Source organism: Ostrinia nubilalis, chromosome 30 (assembly GCF_963855985.1).
Source record: "Ostrinia nubilalis chromosome 30, ilOstNubi1.1, whole genome shotgun sequence".
NCBI lineage: Eukaryota > Metazoa > Arthropoda > Insecta > Lepidoptera > Crambidae > Ostrinia > Ostrinia nubilalis.
Window position 1 is genome coordinate 3,177,213 of NC_087117.1, and position 20,104 is coordinate 3,197,316.

At 39.2% G+C, this 20,104-nt stretch overlaps 1 protein-coding gene across 1 annotated transcript in view; it reads right to left on the minus strand.

Moving 5' to 3' along the window:
• Positions 1 to 13,054, minus strand: part of LOC135085865 (uncharacterized) — a 31,530-nt gene extending 18,476 nt beyond the window's left edge. The window contains exons 1-14 of the mRNA XM_063980649.1: positions 12,901 to 13,054; positions 9,969 to 10,131; positions 9,415 to 9,526; positions 9,278 to 9,332; positions 9,008 to 9,038; positions 8,734 to 8,845; positions 8,601 to 8,655; positions 5,467 to 5,497; positions 4,717 to 4,798; positions 3,370 to 3,463; positions 2,530 to 2,566; positions 2,077 to 2,182; positions 1,318 to 1,399; positions 878 to 932 (exon numbers count right to left, since the gene is read on the minus strand). Coding sequence (XP_063836719.1) covers positions 878 to 932; positions 1,318 to 1,399; positions 2,077 to 2,182; positions 2,530 to 2,566; positions 3,370 to 3,463; positions 4,717 to 4,798; positions 5,467 to 5,497; positions 8,601 to 8,655; positions 8,734 to 8,845; positions 9,008 to 9,038; positions 9,278 to 9,332; positions 9,415 to 9,526; positions 9,969 to 10,131; positions 12,901 to 12,903 — 1,018 coding nt within the window. The 5' untranslated portion in view covers positions 12,904 to 13,054. The remainder of the gene's footprint in view (positions 1 to 877; positions 933 to 1,317; positions 1,400 to 2,076; positions 2,183 to 2,529; positions 2,567 to 3,369; positions 3,464 to 4,716; positions 4,799 to 5,466; positions 5,498 to 8,600; positions 8,656 to 8,733; positions 8,846 to 9,007; positions 9,039 to 9,277; positions 9,333 to 9,414; positions 9,527 to 9,968; positions 10,132 to 12,900) is intronic.
• Positions 13,055 to 20,104: the final 7,050 nt, after the last annotated feature.

A 20,104-nucleotide genomic window follows, 5' to 3' on the forward strand; every position in this document is an offset into this window, starting at 1 on the left:
GTGTGATGAACATAGCTATTATACAGGGTGTTGATTTCAATCCTCGCCATATTTAGGGAGTTCATTAAGTAGCTTATTCTGATCACGAATCAGTAAAATAATTGACTTCGGAAAAAAATTAAAACGAACTTTAACTTTAGTTAGTCAAACTCAAAGAAAAATACCTATTTACAACCTACTTTTACGTGGCTTCCTTCAGTACGCTATCCGACATGATAAGCGAGCAATCCGCGTAGCTCGATGTTGCCCCAGTGTAAACGTATTGCAGTATTGTCGGCCGTTTGGTGTAGTGGTTCGAAGCGGACTACTATACCGGAGGTTGCGGGTTCGATTCCCGCACAGTACAAACATTTGTGTGCATGAACATATTTGTTTGTATTGGACTGGGTGTTTTCTTTGTATAATATGTATGTATTTACAAAAAAAACTATTTAAGTATGTTTATATCCGTTGTCTAATACCCATAGTACTTGTGGTTTGGGACTAAAGCCTGGTCCGTGAGCACGTAGAATCCCCCCATCCCTCCGCGACTGTGCGACGCGCGCCCGCAGTGAGTGTGCGAGCGCGACAGCAACATAATTACGTGCGAGCGATAAGGATGGGCAGCTTGGGGTCATTGGACGGGATTCTACGTGCTCACGGACCAGGCTTTAGAAGCGCAGTGTAAAATGTCCAAGGATATTTATTTATTTATTGCGAGCCACACACAGTACAGTTGATGTCGCACGGAAAATCTTTAATATTTTTTTTTTTTGGTGAATTACGTTTATATCACCTTAATAAATATGGCGAGGTTGAAATCAACACACTGTATACTAATGAATATTGAAGAAAAAAACGCTAATTTCCAAGGAGCTAATATTAGTGTGATACCTACTTTCCTCCTCGTCGTCCATTGACCTGCTTTTAGTCAATACGGTAGTTGCTTCAATCTGTAAAGTAACAAATTGGCATAATAAAGTATCATGTGTAAAATTTAAACCTACCAGGTTTATACAGGATGTCTTTGTGAACAGTGTCATTTTTTTTATAGAGAACAATAAAAAAATATTTTTATTTGTACCATTTTTCGCAAAAAAAAAAATTAAAATCTAATTCGCGGGTGCTCAGGTGCATGTAATTCTTAAAAACGTAATGGTGAACTTAAATGATTTTTTAACAGATTCTAGTGAAGAATTAAGCTACCTACCCATTTTTTTTTCAGATTTTTGTGATCTCTAGAAATATCCCAATCTCATACTTTTTTAACACCCCTCGTAATTCATTTTGTAAAATAGAAAAAGGAGGAACTAATTTAACACTTTGACTTTGACTTACATCTGGTATTTTCCCCGCTAGGTACTTCGCTGGGCAGCATATTTGTATGGCATTCCCCCAGTCTCCGCACGGGTCGACTTTGCTGTAAAAAATATATTAAATCAAATCAATTTTTAAATTAACGACTTGAAAAATTTAACTGCCTACGGCGGGAGTCGAACCCACGACCTTTCGCTTGCCGGGCGACTGCTCTTCTAACTGAGATACTTAGTCCTATTTTTTTTAATTGCTCAAACATGGTAGTACATTTATTTAAAATATGAGACATGTCACAAGAGATCAAATCAGAAATGAGGAGATCCGTAAACGAACTAAAGTCACTGATATAGCCCGACGGATTAGCAAGCTGAAGTGGCAATGGGCAGGGCACATAGTACGCAGAACTGACGGCCGATGGGGCAGCAAGGTTCTGGAGTGAAGGCCATATACCGGAAAACGCAGCGTGTGTCATCAACATCGTTTTTTTTTTCTGAATAAAATAGTTGCATGATGATGACGTGATGCTAGTGGTGCATGAAGATGATAGATGATGATGATGAATACCATTCCACGATGAGCCCGGAGCCATCAACTATAGTGGTGTCGTTGTTGCTTTTAGAGGCGATGATGATGATGGTGATCGTTCGTTCGTTTCAGCCAAATGACGTCCACTGCTGGACAGAGGATTTCCATAACGACCGGTCCTGCTGCCCGCATCCAGGTTCTTCCAACTACCAGATCGTCGGTCCACCTAGAATATGATGATGACATGAAGAATACCGTTCCACGATGAGCCCGGAGCCGTCGAGGATGGTGCTATCGTTGTTGCAGGTGTGAGGCAGAGTGCATCTTCCGATACTACCGTCGTAGGCTTCACATTGTGCGCCTGAAACCCAAACACAATTAGATAATTAATTACGTAATTAATAGAACCGCTCATGTAAGTAAAGTCCGGTCGCCGAGCAGATAGAATTTCGTCCAATGACCCAAGCTACCCATCCTTATCGCGCTCGCACACTCACTGCGGCCGCCCGTCGCACAGGCGCAACAGCAATATAATTACGCGCGAGTGATAAGTATGGGTAGCTTGGGTCATTGGACGAAATTCTATCTGTCCGGCGACCGGACTTTATAACAACTTACAACCCGATCGAGCTAACTGCGCACCACGCTGGAATGCAGTTAACTCGACCGGGTTGTACTATACCTGTATGAACATGTGTGAGCACTTACCATTGGGTAGATTCTTTGGAATAGAAGGCACCAAAGTCTGAAAAAGACAATTTTTAGTTAATTACTGTTTGGAATTTGAAGGCCAAATGTGTCTCGGGAAAAGTTTACTGTCATTAGACCCGCAACGAAACTAATCAGAAAAACTGAATACAGTGAAAGAGTCTTTTAACTAATTCGAATCGTCGTCGTTTCAGCCAAATCCACTGCTGCAAAGGCCCAAGGATTTCCATAATGATCAATCCTGCGCTGCCCGCATCCAGGTTCTACCAGCCACCTTCACCAGATCACGGGACCACCTAGTGGGAGGCCTGCCCACGCTACGTGGTTTCCACTCGAGAATATTTCTGCCCCAACGGCCATCAGCTCTGCGAGCTATGTGCCTTACTGCCACTTTATTTTAGATTTTTTTTATTCACAACGAGGAAGCTCTTGGCCTGTTTCTCACCTGATGGTAAGTGATAATCAGGCTGAAGGTGGAAGCGAGCTTCACCCGGAATCCAGTTGGTTATGTTGGTCAATTTTGTTTACTGCGGATCTCCTCATTTCTGATTCTAAGAGACTCTGAGCATATCACGCTCCATCGCCCTTTAGGTGAGCCTTGAGTGAGCCTTCATATGAGGCCCAAAGTAAGCGACCACGTCCAAGTCCATACTAAAGGTAGCCTTTCGAACTAAGCGCCACAGACGCAGCGTCTTGGTTTGGTTTGGTAAAAGGTAGGCTTCCGAAGCGAGTCAGTGATGCGGCGTTGGCACAACACCAAAGTTATAGTCGTTATAGACGCTCAGTTCGAAAGGCTACCTTCAATAAACTATTTTTCTGTCTTTTTTCTTTCACTCTTACCCGTGACTTTGTGGTAGACTCGATATTTTCATGGTCTTTCTCGCAGCACACTTCCGTTTCCAAGCAATCTGAGGATGTGATGGTCCTGGAATAACTATAAAAAAACCGACTTAAAAAATAAGCAACAAAAAGAACAAGTAAGTATTAAAATCGACTCCAAAAAAAGAGAACTGAAAAGTAGAAAAACACATAAAATAAAAAAATCTTAACCAAATTAAATTATTAAGGGACCAAATGGCAAATATCGAATAAAAAAAAATAATCAATCGGCAGAAAACAGAAATCGGTGTACGTACATGCAAAAAAATTATACCAACCAAATTGAGACCTCCTCCTTTTTTTGAAGTCGGTTAAAAATTCATAAACGATAAATAAAAATCCTTGGACATTTTACACTGCGCTTCTAGTCCCAAACTAAGCAAAGCTTGTACTATGGGCACAGAATAATAATAAGTACTGCTATGGGTACTAGACAACGGATATAATAAACATACTAAAATACTTTTTTTTTTAATTGTAAAAATGTAAGTATGTATTTAGATTTATGTAGAAAAGAAAATTCATCATTTTTCAATTTCTGCCCGGCCGGGAATCGAACCCGGGCCCTCTCGGCATAGTAGTCCGTTCTGAACCACTACATCAAACGGCCGGTAAACAATAGATACTGGATACAGGACTCATCTCTTATTTATTCTTATTTATTCGCCGGTCGCGGTTTATCCGGTCGAGTTAACTGCGCACCTGGCGGCCGTGACGTCACATCGACGCTCTGGTACGGACGAGGCGAACGCGGGGAGGTGTGCGGGTGAGTGCGAGGGAGAGTCACATTGCGAGGTGCGCAGCTAGCTCGTTCGGGTTGTAAAAAAAAATACACGCGAGCGATAAGGATGGGTAACTTGGGGTCAGTGGACGAAATTCTATCTGCTCGGCGACCGGACTTTATTTTATTTTTATTTTATTTATTTTATTTGGTGCACAAAACAGGGATACAACCATAACATACAAAGCTTTTAAAGCAGGCTATACAGTAAAACTTGTTGCAGCTCCAATAAAAAGTGCACACAACATACAATGCTATTCGAGTTAACAATAATTATACATAATACATAAATTATAAAAATAATTATTTAATGTTAATTAATAATGGAAACAAGTTATTAATAAATATAATGAAATTTAAATCAATAATTCTCTAAGAAATAAAGATGAGAGAGGAATTATTTAAGAAACAATTCATTAACAGCTTTTTTGAATTTGTTTAGGGTAAGGCTGTAGATGTCAGGCACCTCCTCTATATCGGGTGTGAGCTTGTTAAAGTCTCTTTAGCATGTATTTTGTGGCGCTTACCTTCCCATAATTTTTCTGTTCCTACAACTGTTTGGATTAACGCAGTAGCCCTCCTTGCCATTGTTGAACTTGCATTTTCTTACTGAAATGAAAACAATTTTTAATGTCAGTTACAAGTCTAGAGTAAGTAAGTAAGCATAATATTAAATTCTAATTAAATCTGAATATTAAACACCACTAAATTTATATCACCGAAAAAAAATAATTCTGGGTAGTGAGTTATTGATACTAATCCTATTTATGCAAAAAAAAGTTAAATAAAGTTACTCAAAATTTCATCCCAAAATTGGTAATCTATGGCACTTACCACTGGAAGCATGGTCGAGGCGTGAGCGAGACAGACAGATCGGGGCAATGTGCGAGCGCGTACGACTACTCTAGCGGAGTGCCCCAGCTGTGACGCGTAAAATACGGAGTAAAGAAAATTTAATAAAAAAAAATAACTTTATGAAAATAACCTGTTAAAAAAATTTCGGTGATAAAAATGTAGTGGTGTATAACTAAAAGGTGACTGACTGACAGACTGACTCTGACTGACTGACTGACAGACTGACTAACTGAATGACATAGTGATCTATCAACGCACAGCCCAATCCACTGGACGGATCAATGCAGGTAGATGTTATATGCTAAGGGGGTAAAACGGGATCCACGCGTACGAAGAGTCGCGGGCGGCCGCTAGTAAATAAATAATAATTTGCGTGTCGTAACAACGCCATCTGTTGGGTGGAAAGGGTAGGAGGTACTTACCATTGCTCTTGCTACTGATATCAGGTGTTCCCTGAAAAAAAAAAAAATGGTCTTACACTAGAATTTATTTTGTTCTATTCAACTTATTTAGGTTGCATAAATATTTATCTTTACGTACTAAAAAACCTCTCGTTTCCACCACTGAAACCCTACCAGTGAATGCTAAGTAAGTATAATGTAGATCGTTTCATCCACGAAGACGCGCCCCACCAATTTTTGGTCGAGGAAAGCGCGGGGTGCGGGGAGATCCGAGCAATCCGAGCGTCATTATTGTAATGTGCGTGTGCACTCATGGATGATTTAGCGTGTACCGATAACACTGAAACATTAGCGGAAGAATGGTGGGGCGCGTCTTCGTGGATGAAACGATCTATAGTCTCGGGGAAAACACTGTCTCGAAACCCATACAGATTTTAATTAAAGCCTGTTTTTTTTTTTATTTGAAGGGACGCGCGCTTGTAGCTTGAGGAGCTTTTCCAGCTTCACCGGGCAGAGTGGCGAGTACAGAAGGTACTCTAGCCGTTTGGCGATCGTCGGTGCGCGACCCGACGAGGCCGAGTGTGGGCTTCGCGAAGGGAAGCCCAGGCTCGTCCGCGTCGGTCGCAGACCGACGTTCGCAATCGGGCCGTATCGAGCGCATAAGGCGCCCGATCAATGGCGAACCCAACTAGAGGGTTGCCCACCGCGGTGTTGGACCAAAGTCCAGCCTACGGCGGGCTCACTCTAGTGGGCCCGATCGAGGGGACTACGGACGCGGCCTGAGGGCGCCACGGTAGGCTCGGACCTCGGCTCAGGCCGTGTCCGGGGGACGGATAGGGGAGAACCGGCCCGGTACATGTCTGTACCGTCTGAAATGGAAAGCAGGGCCTCGTACTCGCCGCGCCGCACACTGGATCGAGCCCATACAAAGCGTTGGACATCGCTTCCTTACTCAGTGTTTTTAAAATAAAATGAGATTGCGTCAACGTAGTAACTTCAAATTTTTACAGTGTAAGGTTGACAAGTTTATCTTTCTAATGTGATAGATTTTACTTATTAGATGGCAATTAATATAAGTGAAAAAAAATCTTAAAATATAGTGATGAAAAACTTGTATTTATTGTTCAATTAAAAGCAAATACTCACTCATTTTGGTCTGTTTCCATATTTAAAGAGTAACATAGTCTAACAATACTCTAAATTTATTCTCATTAAGTGTTAAAATTATTAAAGAAATATTTTTGTAAACGCCTGATTTTTCATTGCACACAATCACTTTGTTCGATTTTGTCGAGCTTGTTTTCATATTCTGTTAACTGTTAGATACATAATCTAACAATACTCTAAATTTATTCTCATTAAGTGTTAAACTTATGAAAGAAATGTTTTTGCAAACGCCTGATTTTTCATTGCACACAATCACTTTGTTCGATTTTGTCGAGCTTGATTTTATATTCTGTTAGCTGTTAGATACATACTAATGCAATTTTATAGGGACTTAGCGGACTACAAAACTGACTCCAATCAACAGATTGCCTAAGCCAATCTACGTTTGTAGCTAAAAACTGGTGCTCATTATAATGACACTACTTCTTCTTGCGACAAACAATGTCAATGAAATTATTGTTTTTTTTTTATAGTTATCTGATAAATAAAATGTGTAACTCAGTACCTACCTAACACAATCATAAATGAAGAAAAAAATACATACAAAATGTATGTATGGTATGTACTAAATTCAACGACAATCTTTTGAGATGATGACAATATGATTTTTTTACTATATCTGTTTTATAGTATTTCTTTATGTTCATAAAGTATTAACTACGTTAGTACTTACCTCTGTTTATCTGAAGAGAGTGTATGCGAAAACAGCTCTAGTATCCTAGCTAAAGAACTAGCGCGATCTTTCATCGTGGTTTTTAATAATGCATACAAATCTCTATTTGACTTGAGGTTTTTCATTTTAATGAGTATTTTTACTGAATTGCACACGATAAACAACTCATAAACCAAAATAAACATCTTTGGTTTACCTGACATTATTTTAGTGTAACGAATTTTACCTAAGTTAATTTTGCTATGCGGAAAAATGAGGCGCTTTTATTTAGTTTTTTGTGATTTTCTCGAAAATAGGGATGAATAAGGGTCTAAAAACTGAGTAATAATATCGCCCACGTTGTCATCTATCATCTCTCATTCATGGTTTGTTAAAGATCGCCCAAGATGTCAACTAAAACACGCAGTTTTCATTAAAAAAAATACCTTTTAAAAATACGTCAAAATAGCCAAGCTAGAAGTTTTTTAGGCACTCATTTTAACACACAGATTAAGATAAAGGTATAAGATAATACATTAATAAGTAATAACATAAAACCAGTGAACGAAATTGGATAAATTGACAATACAAACAGAAGTCAGAAAATCCATGATTTTGACTTTGTTCACTTTACGGTCGCACCACATAACTATGATAGTAGATCATGACTTGATATTAGTGATATTTGATAGAATGAAGTCTCATCTTTCAATTTATATGCAAATCAATCTTGTTTTAAGTAGTTGCATTTAAAGCACCATGTCCAACACCTTGTATGGGCTCGATCCACCGTGCGCCGGCGAGTACGGTGTAATGAGCTACTGTGTTGTGGAGTAGTTGGCGTGCTTAAGGCAGTGATGTCTGTGTTAAGAAATTCGGTAATAGGATCGTCCGGGTCGTCTAGGACATGCCTAGGTCGTCGGTATTGGGCAGCGATATCTTTCTGGGGTGTATACGTGGCGGCGCTAACGATAAGAGGGTTCTTGTGGTTGATCGCTTTATCAAAGTAGCGGCGAGAGGCTTCTTTCATAAAGTGATCAATCGATGGGATCTCGAAATCTCTATGGAGATTCGTATTACGCACGCACGAACCACGGGGCATCCGCGGCTCGGCGTAAGAATTTGTTTTGAAGGGTCTGGAATTACTTAAGGTCTCGTGAGCACGTAGAATTTTGCCCAATGACCCCAAGCTACCCATCCTTATCGCTCGCGCGGAATTACATATATTGCTGTCGCGACTGTGCGACGGGCGCCCGAAGTGAGTGTGCGAGCGCGACAGCAACATAATTCTCACGGACCAGGCTTTAGAATACTATAAAAGAAGTTAAATAAAAACCTCATTAGTTTTTCTATGTTTGCAGCATACTTTAGGCGCGACACACTGGGATCTCCTGGAAAATAAAAGACTGTTTAATAAGACGCACATTCCATTTCATTCCATTCCATTCCATTCTAAAAAAAACCGTCACCTCTCAGTAATCAATCCAGCCCCATCTTTGATGATTTCTTGGCTCTCGCAAAGGTACGAATTCACGCAGTAACCCCTGCTACCGTCTGGCAACTCGCAAGGTGTTTTGTCACCTGCAAAATAATAGGCATTAAAATAAATAAATATAAATAATACGAAATTCTATCTGCTCGGCGACCGAACTTTAGAATAAGTAAGCATAAATTCTAAATAATAATTAATAATTTGCGTGTCGTAACAACGCCATCTATTGGGTGGAAAGGGTAAGTACTTACCATTGCTCCTGCTACCGACATGAGGTGTTTCCTGAAATGAAAATTTGTGAATAAAATAAAAATTATAGTCTTGCACTAGAATTTGTTCTTTAATATTTATAAGTTGCATAAATATTTATCTTTACGTACTTAAAATAAACCTCTCGTTTCCATTGGCCTTTTGAAACCTAAGCTAAAGTGAATGCTAAGTAAGTAGTCCCGGGGAAAACACTGTTTCGAAACCCATTTAACGATTTTAATTAAAAGACTTAAAAGGAGTTAAATAAAAACCTGATTAGTTTTTCTCTGTTTGCAGCATATTTTAGGCGCGACACACTGGGATCTCCTGAAAAATAAAGTACTTTGTTTTATAAGACGCACATTCCATTCCATTCCATTCCATTCCATTCGTCACCAAAAATCGTCACCTCTCAGTAATCAATCCAGCCCCATCTTTAACGATTTGTTGGCTCTCGCAAAGGTACGAATGCACGCAGTAACCACTGCTACCGTCTGGCATTTCGCAGGGTGTTTTGTCACCTGCAAAAGAATAGTAATTAAGAAATTAAGAACGTCATCAACCCGGAAAGGGATCGTAACCGTATCAACTCGAGGCGGTCAGTATTCTTTGTATGAAACTCTATGGACAACGCACACTAAGAGTAGGCGCACACCGTTGATTTTTCGTCGGCCGATAGTTTGAGTTGATCAGTATGGGCGGGCATGTATGGGAGTGCGCACACTACGCCGATTCGATTTGGCCGATTCTTCATACAAATTAAAATCGGGCACAACTTCGGCCGACGAAATATCAACGGTGTGCGCCTACTCTAAACCGCACCATACGTAAACGCCTCGCGATTGACAGCGGTGTTGATCCCTTTCCGAGTTGATAAGTCTGCTTGAGCTTTAACATCATCCTCTAAAGATGTTTCTTGGGTAAAAAGAAATATTTTCGTTTTCAGAACTTTATATTCTTTACCTTGTTTACCTCCCTCCCTCTCTCCCTGCTGGGTTCTTGCAACTATTACGTCATTCGCGAAGAAGACGCTGTCAATAAGTGGTGCTAGAGACTGGTGATGGGGGTTGAGAGCTCCAGTAAGACCAAGCGTCAGGGCCACGACCAACGCACAGATCTTCAGCATCTGAAAATTTACATTAATGTCAAATTAAACGCTGTTAAACTCAAATTATGTAACAATGTTGGCAATAAAGTTTTTTTTTCTTTATTTTTATAGGCACGGTTTCCGCTGGAATCCGATTTTTATTGTCGTTCACGGGCCGAACCCAAGTGAGCGACATTTTCTTATTGGGTTTGTTCACTTTGAAGAAACTTGCGAACTATCCTACAAGTGTTCAGAATGGCGACCTTCTATTATTATTACCCCTTTATTAATTTTCCTTCTTATTTTTTTTTTACAATGTAAATTATAAAAAAAATAAAAATACATTTATTATCTACAGAGCTAAGGTCATAGCCTCAGATCATAGAAGGGATAGCACACTTTTAAATAACAACTTGAAAAAATCGAACTGCCTAAAGCGGGAATCGAACCTACGACCTTTCGCTTGCCGTGCGACTGCTCTTCCAATTGAGCTACTGAACGGATTTTGATGAAATTTATAGTATTATTGTTTATAACCGGGTAAATAAATTTCACGCGGGTGAAGCCGCGGGCAAAAGCTAGTAATATTATAAATTAACTAGCGACCCGCCCCTACTTCGCACAGAAACAATGTATTTATACTTGAAGAATTTTTCTCTTGAATCACTCTTATCTATTAAGAAAACCGCATTATAATCCGTTGCGTAGTTTTATAGATCCAACTTGTACATGGGGACAGACAGACAACGTAGCGACTTTGTTTTATACATATACATGTATGTAGTGATGATGATGATGATGATTGCATCGCATTGTTATTTTCTGACTCCAAATAATTAATTGCGTACTTGACTTTTATCATTCTAAAGTTAGAAGTGATTTAATTAAGCCTTCGAAATTAATTTTAACATAATCATCATCATCATCATCAACAGCCCTTTAACATAATAAATAATAATAATTATTTTAATATGTTTACAATTACTAATGAAGACTGTGGTTTCAGATAGAGCCTATTTAAAGTAATAATTTATTTAATTATAATAACTTAATAACTATATCAGAATTTAAACAACAATAATAATTCAATAAGAATAACGGTTTTTGTATTTTTGGAATACCTACTCGAGGTTGTCTGGAAGAGGTTACTTTACGAGTATAGCAGTAATTTTGTATTAATTCTTTTTTTTCGGACATTTTGACTTTTTTTAAAAGGCAGGCTACAGGGCAAGCAGCGCAATCGTCTTTGTTTTAGACTTGTTTTAGTAGCAGACTAAATTGTCCAGAGAAGTTTTTCTCAAATATTTGATATCATTCTTCGTTTCCAAAATATCGAGCGCCAAAATCATTTCTTTTTTATTATATCTTTTTCTACTTCACTTCAGCCAAAACTTTTTTTTTACTGTCTCGAATAATTCTTTTTGCGCCTGCTATAAGCTCTCATGAATACGCGTCTTTTGAGCCTTTTAGAATACTAGCTTTTGCTCGCGGCTTCACCCGCGTGAAATTTAGTCTGTCACAGATCGTAGCCTACACTGGAGCGTACGAAGACATTCCGTAGTCTTGTCAAAACTTTTTATTGATCTCAAAACTCGTAGAGCAAAAGTTGTTGTTAGATCTTGTCCTGCAAGGTTGGTAAGTTTTACAAATAACCTTGTATACGAGTAAACGATCTTTCTGAAATTAACTTTTTTTAGTTCATAGAATTCGCACTAAAAAGGAGTCTTAATAACACGAGCCAAACTCGATTTGGATTAAGGAAACAACTTATTAATGTAAATAACAAAAATATTACTAAAAGATTCGTTGATTCGGCATTTCGGCACAAAATTATCATAAACCTTTTTTTTCTTCTTTTTCTTAAGAACTTGTTATGCTAAATACAACTTTATTGCAGAACAAAGCTTAATACTTGATAATTTCTAGCATAGATTGAGCATTTTGATTCGATGAACTATAATAGGTATTAGTTGTTAGTATGAAATTGCCGTCTTGTATGAGAAGAGAAAATAAATTTTTCCATGCAACCTTTTTTGCGACTTTGGAACCACAAATCTTAGTATTATGAAATTTTGTGGATAGACTGGGACAACAATAAGATAATAGGATAGTACAGTCGCGGAATGAAAAGGTTCGTCACCTTAGTGTCGGTTTTCGCTTGCACTAGGTACTATAAGAGTCAAACCTGCCAACATAACCGTGCAAGAAACATTGCTGCTAACATTTAAATAAATATGACGTTTGCTAACGAATAAGGTTTTGCATGTTTATTTTTCTATCACATCAGTGCAATGTTCAAAATGTAGTTTTTTTTATTTAATAGATAATGGCAGGTTAAACCAACAAGAAGGTTTTAGTTTATCAATCATAATAATCTTCTTGACAAGTTACACTTTGATCTGAATAATTTTGAACTTTACTGACGGACAGTTAAAGATTATTTTCTCTAACTCGAGATTATTCTGTAACATAGTTTCAAAAGGTATTATGTGCTCGCGATTCGTTGAAGGAATCAATTTGAAAACTGACGAACCTTTTCATTCCGTGACTGTACATAAAGAAAAACTTGAAAATTGATACTTGTAAAATGATATTCATTTTTTGTATCGGGATGTTTTTGAAGATTTATTTCTAGTGCAAAAAAAAATCATTTAAAATATAAAAATAACAATGGACATTAAGCTATTGTAAAATCGTCAATTTCATACTTTAACCCCTATTTTAATACAACTTACAAGCTTTTTTTTAACCAAGTACAGTCCAGAACTTCCTTACTTTTTAAGTTAGATATTAACTTTAAATACTCACCATTTTCTCAGCTAAATAATCACTGTGCAATCACAAATGTATGAAAACACATAGCAATACTAATATTTGATAATAACAACCCAAATTAAATTAACACCAAGGATATTTTGCGGGCGACTGGTTAACACGCGATTCAAATGTAACTATACTAAGATCTTCCTTAATTCTGTATTATTATTATGATGCGCAATCAGGTTTTAAGCTAGATTTTAATAAAAACTGGTCAAGCGCGAGCCGGTCCCACGAAAAATGGTTCCGTCCGTTTACGTCATAGAGTATAAAAGATAGAGAGCTATCGTAAGCATTTTAAATGAACAGAACATTGATAGCCGGGTCTCCAGCGCCTGTTTTGCTCTACATAATCAACAAATAACCATGTCAACATTCAACATTTTTGTCTGGAAATTTTGTTGAATATTGAGATGTTTTTGTTGACACGCTGGAGACCCTACTTTACGTACTCCTCACTTTCAGCGAGTCAAAAACCACGAGCTTTTTTAAATAAAGATCTTGGCCTGGGTACCATCAAGCCGAATGTGGAAGCGAGCTTCACCCGGTATCCTCAACCACAGAGGAACTGGCTATCTTATTCCCTACTGCCTTACTTCACAACAATGCTGTTAAATTGTTGCTATGGCAGACATAAGATGGTGGTAGCTAGCCAGTGGGTCTAGACAAAGTGCAAATTATAATCGCAAACCAGTCGCAAAGTGGTCGAAAAGCCCCTTTTTTGTATGGAGTTTTGACGGATTCGATTTTCGATTCGATCAAAAAGTGCGTTTTGTCTAGGGGGGCAGGTGTACTTAGGACTATAGATCTAGCGCCGACTTAGACAGTGCCTGATGTATGGGAGCGGCACGGGAGTTATTTTGACATATGACGTGACAGAACATACAAATCTGAAGGCTCGCTGACATTTGACGTAACAAAAAATTCCCTCCCATGCCGCTTCCATACCTCAGGCACTCAGTTAAGCGCTAAGATAACTTGAAAAAATTGAACTGCCTAAAGTGGGAATCGAACCCACGACCTTTCGTTTGCCGGGCGACTGCTCTCCCATCTGAGCTACTTAGACACTGCATGAACCCAGCAAGCGAAAGGTCGTGGGTTCGATTCCCACCTCAGGCAGTTGGATTTTTTAAGCCTTTTTTTATCCACGACGAGGAAGCTCTTGGTTATTCTGTGCTCTTGGCCTGTATCTCACCTGATGGTAAGTAATGATCAGGCCAAAGGTGGAAGCGAGCTTCACCCGGAATCCTCAACCACGGAGGAACTGGCTATCTTACCTCTAACTGCCGGAACACAACATACTGTTAACATTGTTGTTATGGCGACAGACTTAGGTAAGATGGTGGTCAGTGACGTGGCACGGGTTGTCACCCGGGGTTCTCTTGCTTGAGGTACGGAACCCTGTATGCAGTCAGCTGTTAATAATAAAGACAGAATGTATTTGAAATCGAATACAGGATATCTTCCACTAGGTAGTCTTCTTCTTTTTTTAACCTTAAAAAACTTGTTATACCAAAATAATTTTGCATGAACAGGTTCTTTAGTGAGCCTACATACAATTTAGCGCAGTTCTCAATGCTTGACCTACTTGCTTAAAGAATACAATAATTTTAGGGGGTAAAGTATGAAATTGCCGATTTTTTTCTTCAATATTTATATTCATTAGCACAGACATAATTCCTTTAATACAATAGCTAAGTACGTCCATCACTTTTTTTATTTTATATTTCATTTCAAGGATTTACATTTTAAAATGTTTATTTTTACTAGAAATACCTAAGTATAGTGTCTGTTTCTTTTACAAAAATATTAATATCTTTTTACAAATATCAAATTTCATTTTCTTTATGTATCTTTTATTTCAAAATTTCTTAAAAATGTGATTTTTGTGGTTCTTTAAAAATCGCAAAAATGTTTGTATGCAAAAATAACACAATATTTTTGCACCCATAGTAGGTATGGCCTCCTAATCTTACTGTTTGCTTCTTTGCAAAAATACAAAATATTATGTGTGCTACGACTATCTTTGCAAAAACCGTTCCAAAAATATTTTCGAAACGGGTTTGAGAAGTCTATAAGCAGAATAAAAAGTCGATCTATTGCGTCACCAAATTAGTTTTTAATAGTTTGAGGGTATTTCTTCGGAGGCAAAATTTTCGATGTCTTTGGGTAGATATAGTTCTGTAACCAACTAACAAAATGGCATGCAATATTTTTTTTCGTATAGCTTAGCTATAGCCCTATCTGGCGCAAATTACATTTTTGACATAATTGCTGTCTTTATACAAAATAAAAATATTTGAAGTGTGATTCTCTGATTCATATGGTGTGTCCGTTAGCCATTTTCCAGAACAAAATGGTTGATGTAGCATTTTCCTTTTGATATATCAATATAAATTAAAATTATTTCGAAAGCTAATGAGTTGTCCTTCTACAAAAAAAATGTGTCATAATTTTAATTAAGTTAGTTTGTTCGTAAAAAAATAAATAAGCAGTGTCCGGCATATAATACTGATTCATATGGCGTGAGCTGTTCTTGACCATAACTGGTCAGGTTTTAATCATGAGAGTCTGGTTTCTGGCGTGGAGGCAAGCCCATCTTGCAACGGATGAGCTAGAAGGCAGACGTGGAGCTGGTTGGCTTAGAACCCGGTGTGACGAAGGCAAATACTTGATTCATCTGTGCTTGGTTCAGGTGGCATGCTGATTACAATGCCTACTTTATAAAATTACATTATTGCATTAAAAATCTAATCTGTCTTTCTTGTGATGCTTTTGGGTTATATAATCATGTAGAAAAGTGACAACACTGTAGTCTGTATGTATGACAAGTTTTGCTCGATTTTAGGCAAAAAACTGATTTATCTGTGCGTGATTCATATGGTCAGGGCCCTATATGAATTAGAGGTGGGCGCCACGCCGGCGCGCCGCCGCCGCCGCGAATTTTTTCACGCCGCCGCCGCCGACGACCAGCTGTCGGCGCGCCGATTCTGATACTGTACCGACTATTTGCAATTTATTCCTCTCCTATCCTGTACTAATTTGTGTTTCAAACGCAGAAGAACTATTTTTTTATTGAGTTGAGCGGCTATTCTAGTTCAATAAAGTCCTAGTATCACTGCGACTGGTACCGATCTATTGTGATCGCCGCTATTTTCCTTACAGTTCGTCTCCGAGTCCTGCATCCATTAGGAATTGCAGTATCTTTTGGGGGGCGATATGTTTTACATCTTGTGGGCTTAGGATGTGTCATTTTGATCCTACTCAGTCCTATGATCTGCTTAGAGCATTTTCGGTCATAGGCTTTTATGAGAGCTTTGGAATGAGTTAATCCTGGCGTGTCTGACCATGCCTTAAAGGATTTGTTTAAATAGATGTTCTCCAGGGTCCAGACTTTTGGGAATGCCACAAAAGGGTTCTGGACCATATTGTGTTCCCTCCGCTCCCGCTCTGGCCAGTTCATCGGCATTTTCATTGCCACGATTCCCACGTGATCTGGAACCCATCTCAGCGTTACTCTGTTACGTTCTCCTAGGGTATTCAGTTGACTCATGCAGTTTTCTACCAACTTTGAGGTGATTAAGTTGGAGTTTAAGGCCATCAGCGCGGCCTGACTGTCTGAATTAATGTAAATTATGTGGTTGGCATATTTTTTTCGCAGGTTAGCTTCCGCACATTCAATAATGGCGTAGACTTCTGCCTCAAAGATAGAGGCAAATTTACCCAGGCTTTGAGATATAGGCTATCTCAGCTTAGCTTCGGCTGCTCTCCATACACGCCAAAGCCTACGTTAGGCCCCATTTTTGACCCATCAGTAAACCATAATAATATAACAGAAGAACTAACTATAATATTTATTCTTTAATGCCATATAAATTGGTACACAAGGCGAACTTAATGCCGTTGATATACTAATATATTGATTGAATAACTTAATACTAACTATATTAACAGTTAATCAAGTATTTATTCAAGTTGCTGCTTGGTCTAGTAAATAATTGATCGCAAGAGGCACTGGTTCCTCTTGCTGCCAAGAAAAAAATCCCCGCCTTCGTCTGGCAGACAACCCAAACTATTGGACTATACTTTAAGCGAATCACTCACACAGAGATTGGCAAATATGTCTCGGAATGCAAATGGGAACCACAACCTCTGGAAGGCAACAAAGTACCTCCCTCAAAGTGTTCTCTGCTTATTAGGTCCGATAATACATGAGTGCGAACTCACAAGAAAAATCTCAGACCTTTGATGCATGACAAGCCGGTTTATTTAAACCCATTGACACGGATAATCCAAAAAATCCACAATTCAATCAAAAAAATAAGATCAAGCATTGGACTTGATCCGAGACTTGCAGCTATGCCTGCCTTTGATTCCTACTCATGATGATGATTTATCCGACCGATTTCGGTCGTGGTGACTGACCACTTCGACTTAGCTCTCTTAGCGGCGCTGGTGCGCCTAGGGTTGCCAGGTCCAAAATCAGAAAAGCCGGACTCCGTGCTTCATTTGGCCGGACATTTTACCCTAAAAGCCGGACATGTGAGCGGGGGGGGGGGGGGTGCAATTAGTGTCAGCTCGTGAGTGACTACCCTTTCTTGTTAATTTGTAAAACTTTCTCTCCATCACAACTCTAATTTTACAGGGTACAATGTGGTACAATTTACACCTCACAAATGCTAATAATACGAATGAAGTCTTTTCAGTCGGTCACTATCATCATCGGTTGCTAACCACATCCTGATGCGTGTGGCTCGACTTTCGCCTGGCGCGGCAGCCCAATAAAAAGCCTAACAAAAGCCGGACAGGCCGGACAACACAATATTTGGCCGGACAAGACCGTAAAAAGCCAAACATGTCCGGCTAAAGCCGGACGCCTGGCAACCCTAGGTGCGCCCGAAGATGGCTTACCTAGCCAATCTTCGCGGCAAACTCCTCGCACATTGAGAGTAATTACCCGCCGCCAACATAATTATAGTGAATGGCGGCAGATGGACAGGATTTACATAATCGCGTTTTGCGACGAGTTCAGTTGTGCGCTGCTCCTTGAATTCGCGGACTCGCCTCTACACAACACAATCTCCCGCCATTCTAGGTGCTGTGCTGCCAAACCTTCCCATTGTGATTTGAGAGGGCCCATTTTGCATTTTTTCGTATGCTGCTTCTGGACATCTTTGTACTTGATTATCTTAGGAGTTGACCGCCATGTTTCCGCTTACCCTCCTCAAGTTCAAAGTAGAAGATTGATTCCTACTACGCTAATTGAGGTCGTCCTCAAAGACGCAGGAGGACAAAGTGACTGACATAGCCCACAGAATCGCTAAAATCAAGTGGCAGTGGGCGGGGCACATATCTCGTAGAGCTGATGGCCGCTGGGGCAGTAAAGTTCTTGAGTGGCTACCACGAGCCGGAAAACGTAGCGTGGGCAGGCCTCCCACTAGGTGGACCGACGATTTGGGGAAGGTCGTAGGAAGTGCCTGGATGCGAGCGGCGCAGGACGTCTTTCGGCTGAAACGAAAGAACTAACGCTAAGAGATATGGCTAAACTAAAGAAATAGCAAAAATGGACCCTCGTAAAGCACTTGCATTTGATCTGATCACTATGAAGTCCATGGTCTTGACAATGACCACACTTAGTGAGAACCTCGCAAGTCTCTTAACTTTGGAAATGATCCATAAGGCTGGCAAGTCGCCTAACAAATTGTCTTATCACTCAATTAATCTGACATTTGTATTGTTAAAATTATGGAAAAGGATCATTCTTGCTCGTTTATTCCCTTGCCTAAGTATGACCCATGTAATATAGTATATCCGACCATAAATTTTAGCAGAAACCATACCAATCATAATCAGTACAATGTTTGGGAAAGAAAGAATCCTGTACGTCTGCTTTCGCTGCGGCTTCAGCTGGGTTTATCATAAAGGACTACTCTATGAAATTAAAAAGTAGTACCTTCTATCTAGCACACTTCTACTACCTGCTGATGGATTCTTATCTCAGTGACAGACAGTTTAAATCTCTCGGTGACAAAATCTTCTCTTTTTAGCTGCAGAGCTGGAGTACCTGCATTAAAACCCTGGGCCGTAGGATAACATGGAAAGACCATAAATATAAATAAAACAGAACTGAATATAATATTCCACCGACAGTCAGCTAATCCAACATTAACTATGTGCCTCCAAAGAGCTCAAAAATACATGTTAAGGGTACTTTTATCGGCACATTGGTACGCTCGCCTTTAGGAAATACACGAGAACCTGATCTCAGCCAAATCCGCTATCCAAATTAATATTAAAGTATCTATGATCAAGAGAGCTAATTTACTAGAGTAAACTACTGCTCTAGTGGCTCAAACCCCAACCAACTGCAAATCATCTGATTAGTCTTGACGACATATACTAAAAAAGCAGATTTAAAAAAAAAACCTAATGAATAAAGGTCAAACAAGGTCACGCCGCCGACGCCGCCGCCGCCGAGGTCAAAAAGTCGGCGCGCCGCCGCCGGCCAATTATATATCGGCGCCCACCTCTAATATGAATCATAAAATAAATTAGTTTTTGGTCTTTCAAGCACCAAAAAAGGGTTTTTTAACTAAGAATGACATCCCAGACTGCATCTCACTTAAGACCAGGTGCGATTGCGGTCTTGTTATGAATAAAAAAACATTATCATTTTTATGTTAAGAATAATTTGTGTTTAAACAGTAAATAAGTAGTATATCCGTTAAGCTAGCAACCATAACACAAGCATATTTGTTGCTTATTTTACAAAATAAGCAACTAGCTACAGCTAAATGGCGCTGTATGAAATTGCCCAACGATTTATTTATTTTTATTATTATTTCAGCTACACTTATGGCGTCCATAGCACATAATAATATACTGCTGAGCATAGGCCTCCAATGATTTCGAGATTAACTGATTGCCATTGCTACAACCTCTATAAGCTCATCTCACCTTCTTCACCTTGTAGGTGGACGTCTTAACAACAATAGCTTGGATAAGTGATACAGCTCGGTAGAGTCATCTAAAATACCTTAGTGCCATAAGATGAAAGTCTACATCCAGTGTATCAGTGATGACAAATTGTACTGAAAAGCGGCCTCTCACTGTAGGCTTACGAACCACAAAGTTGCATAGTGTACACTGGAGTGGACTATGCTTGTTTTTTTTATGCAATCGAATCTGTAATGAC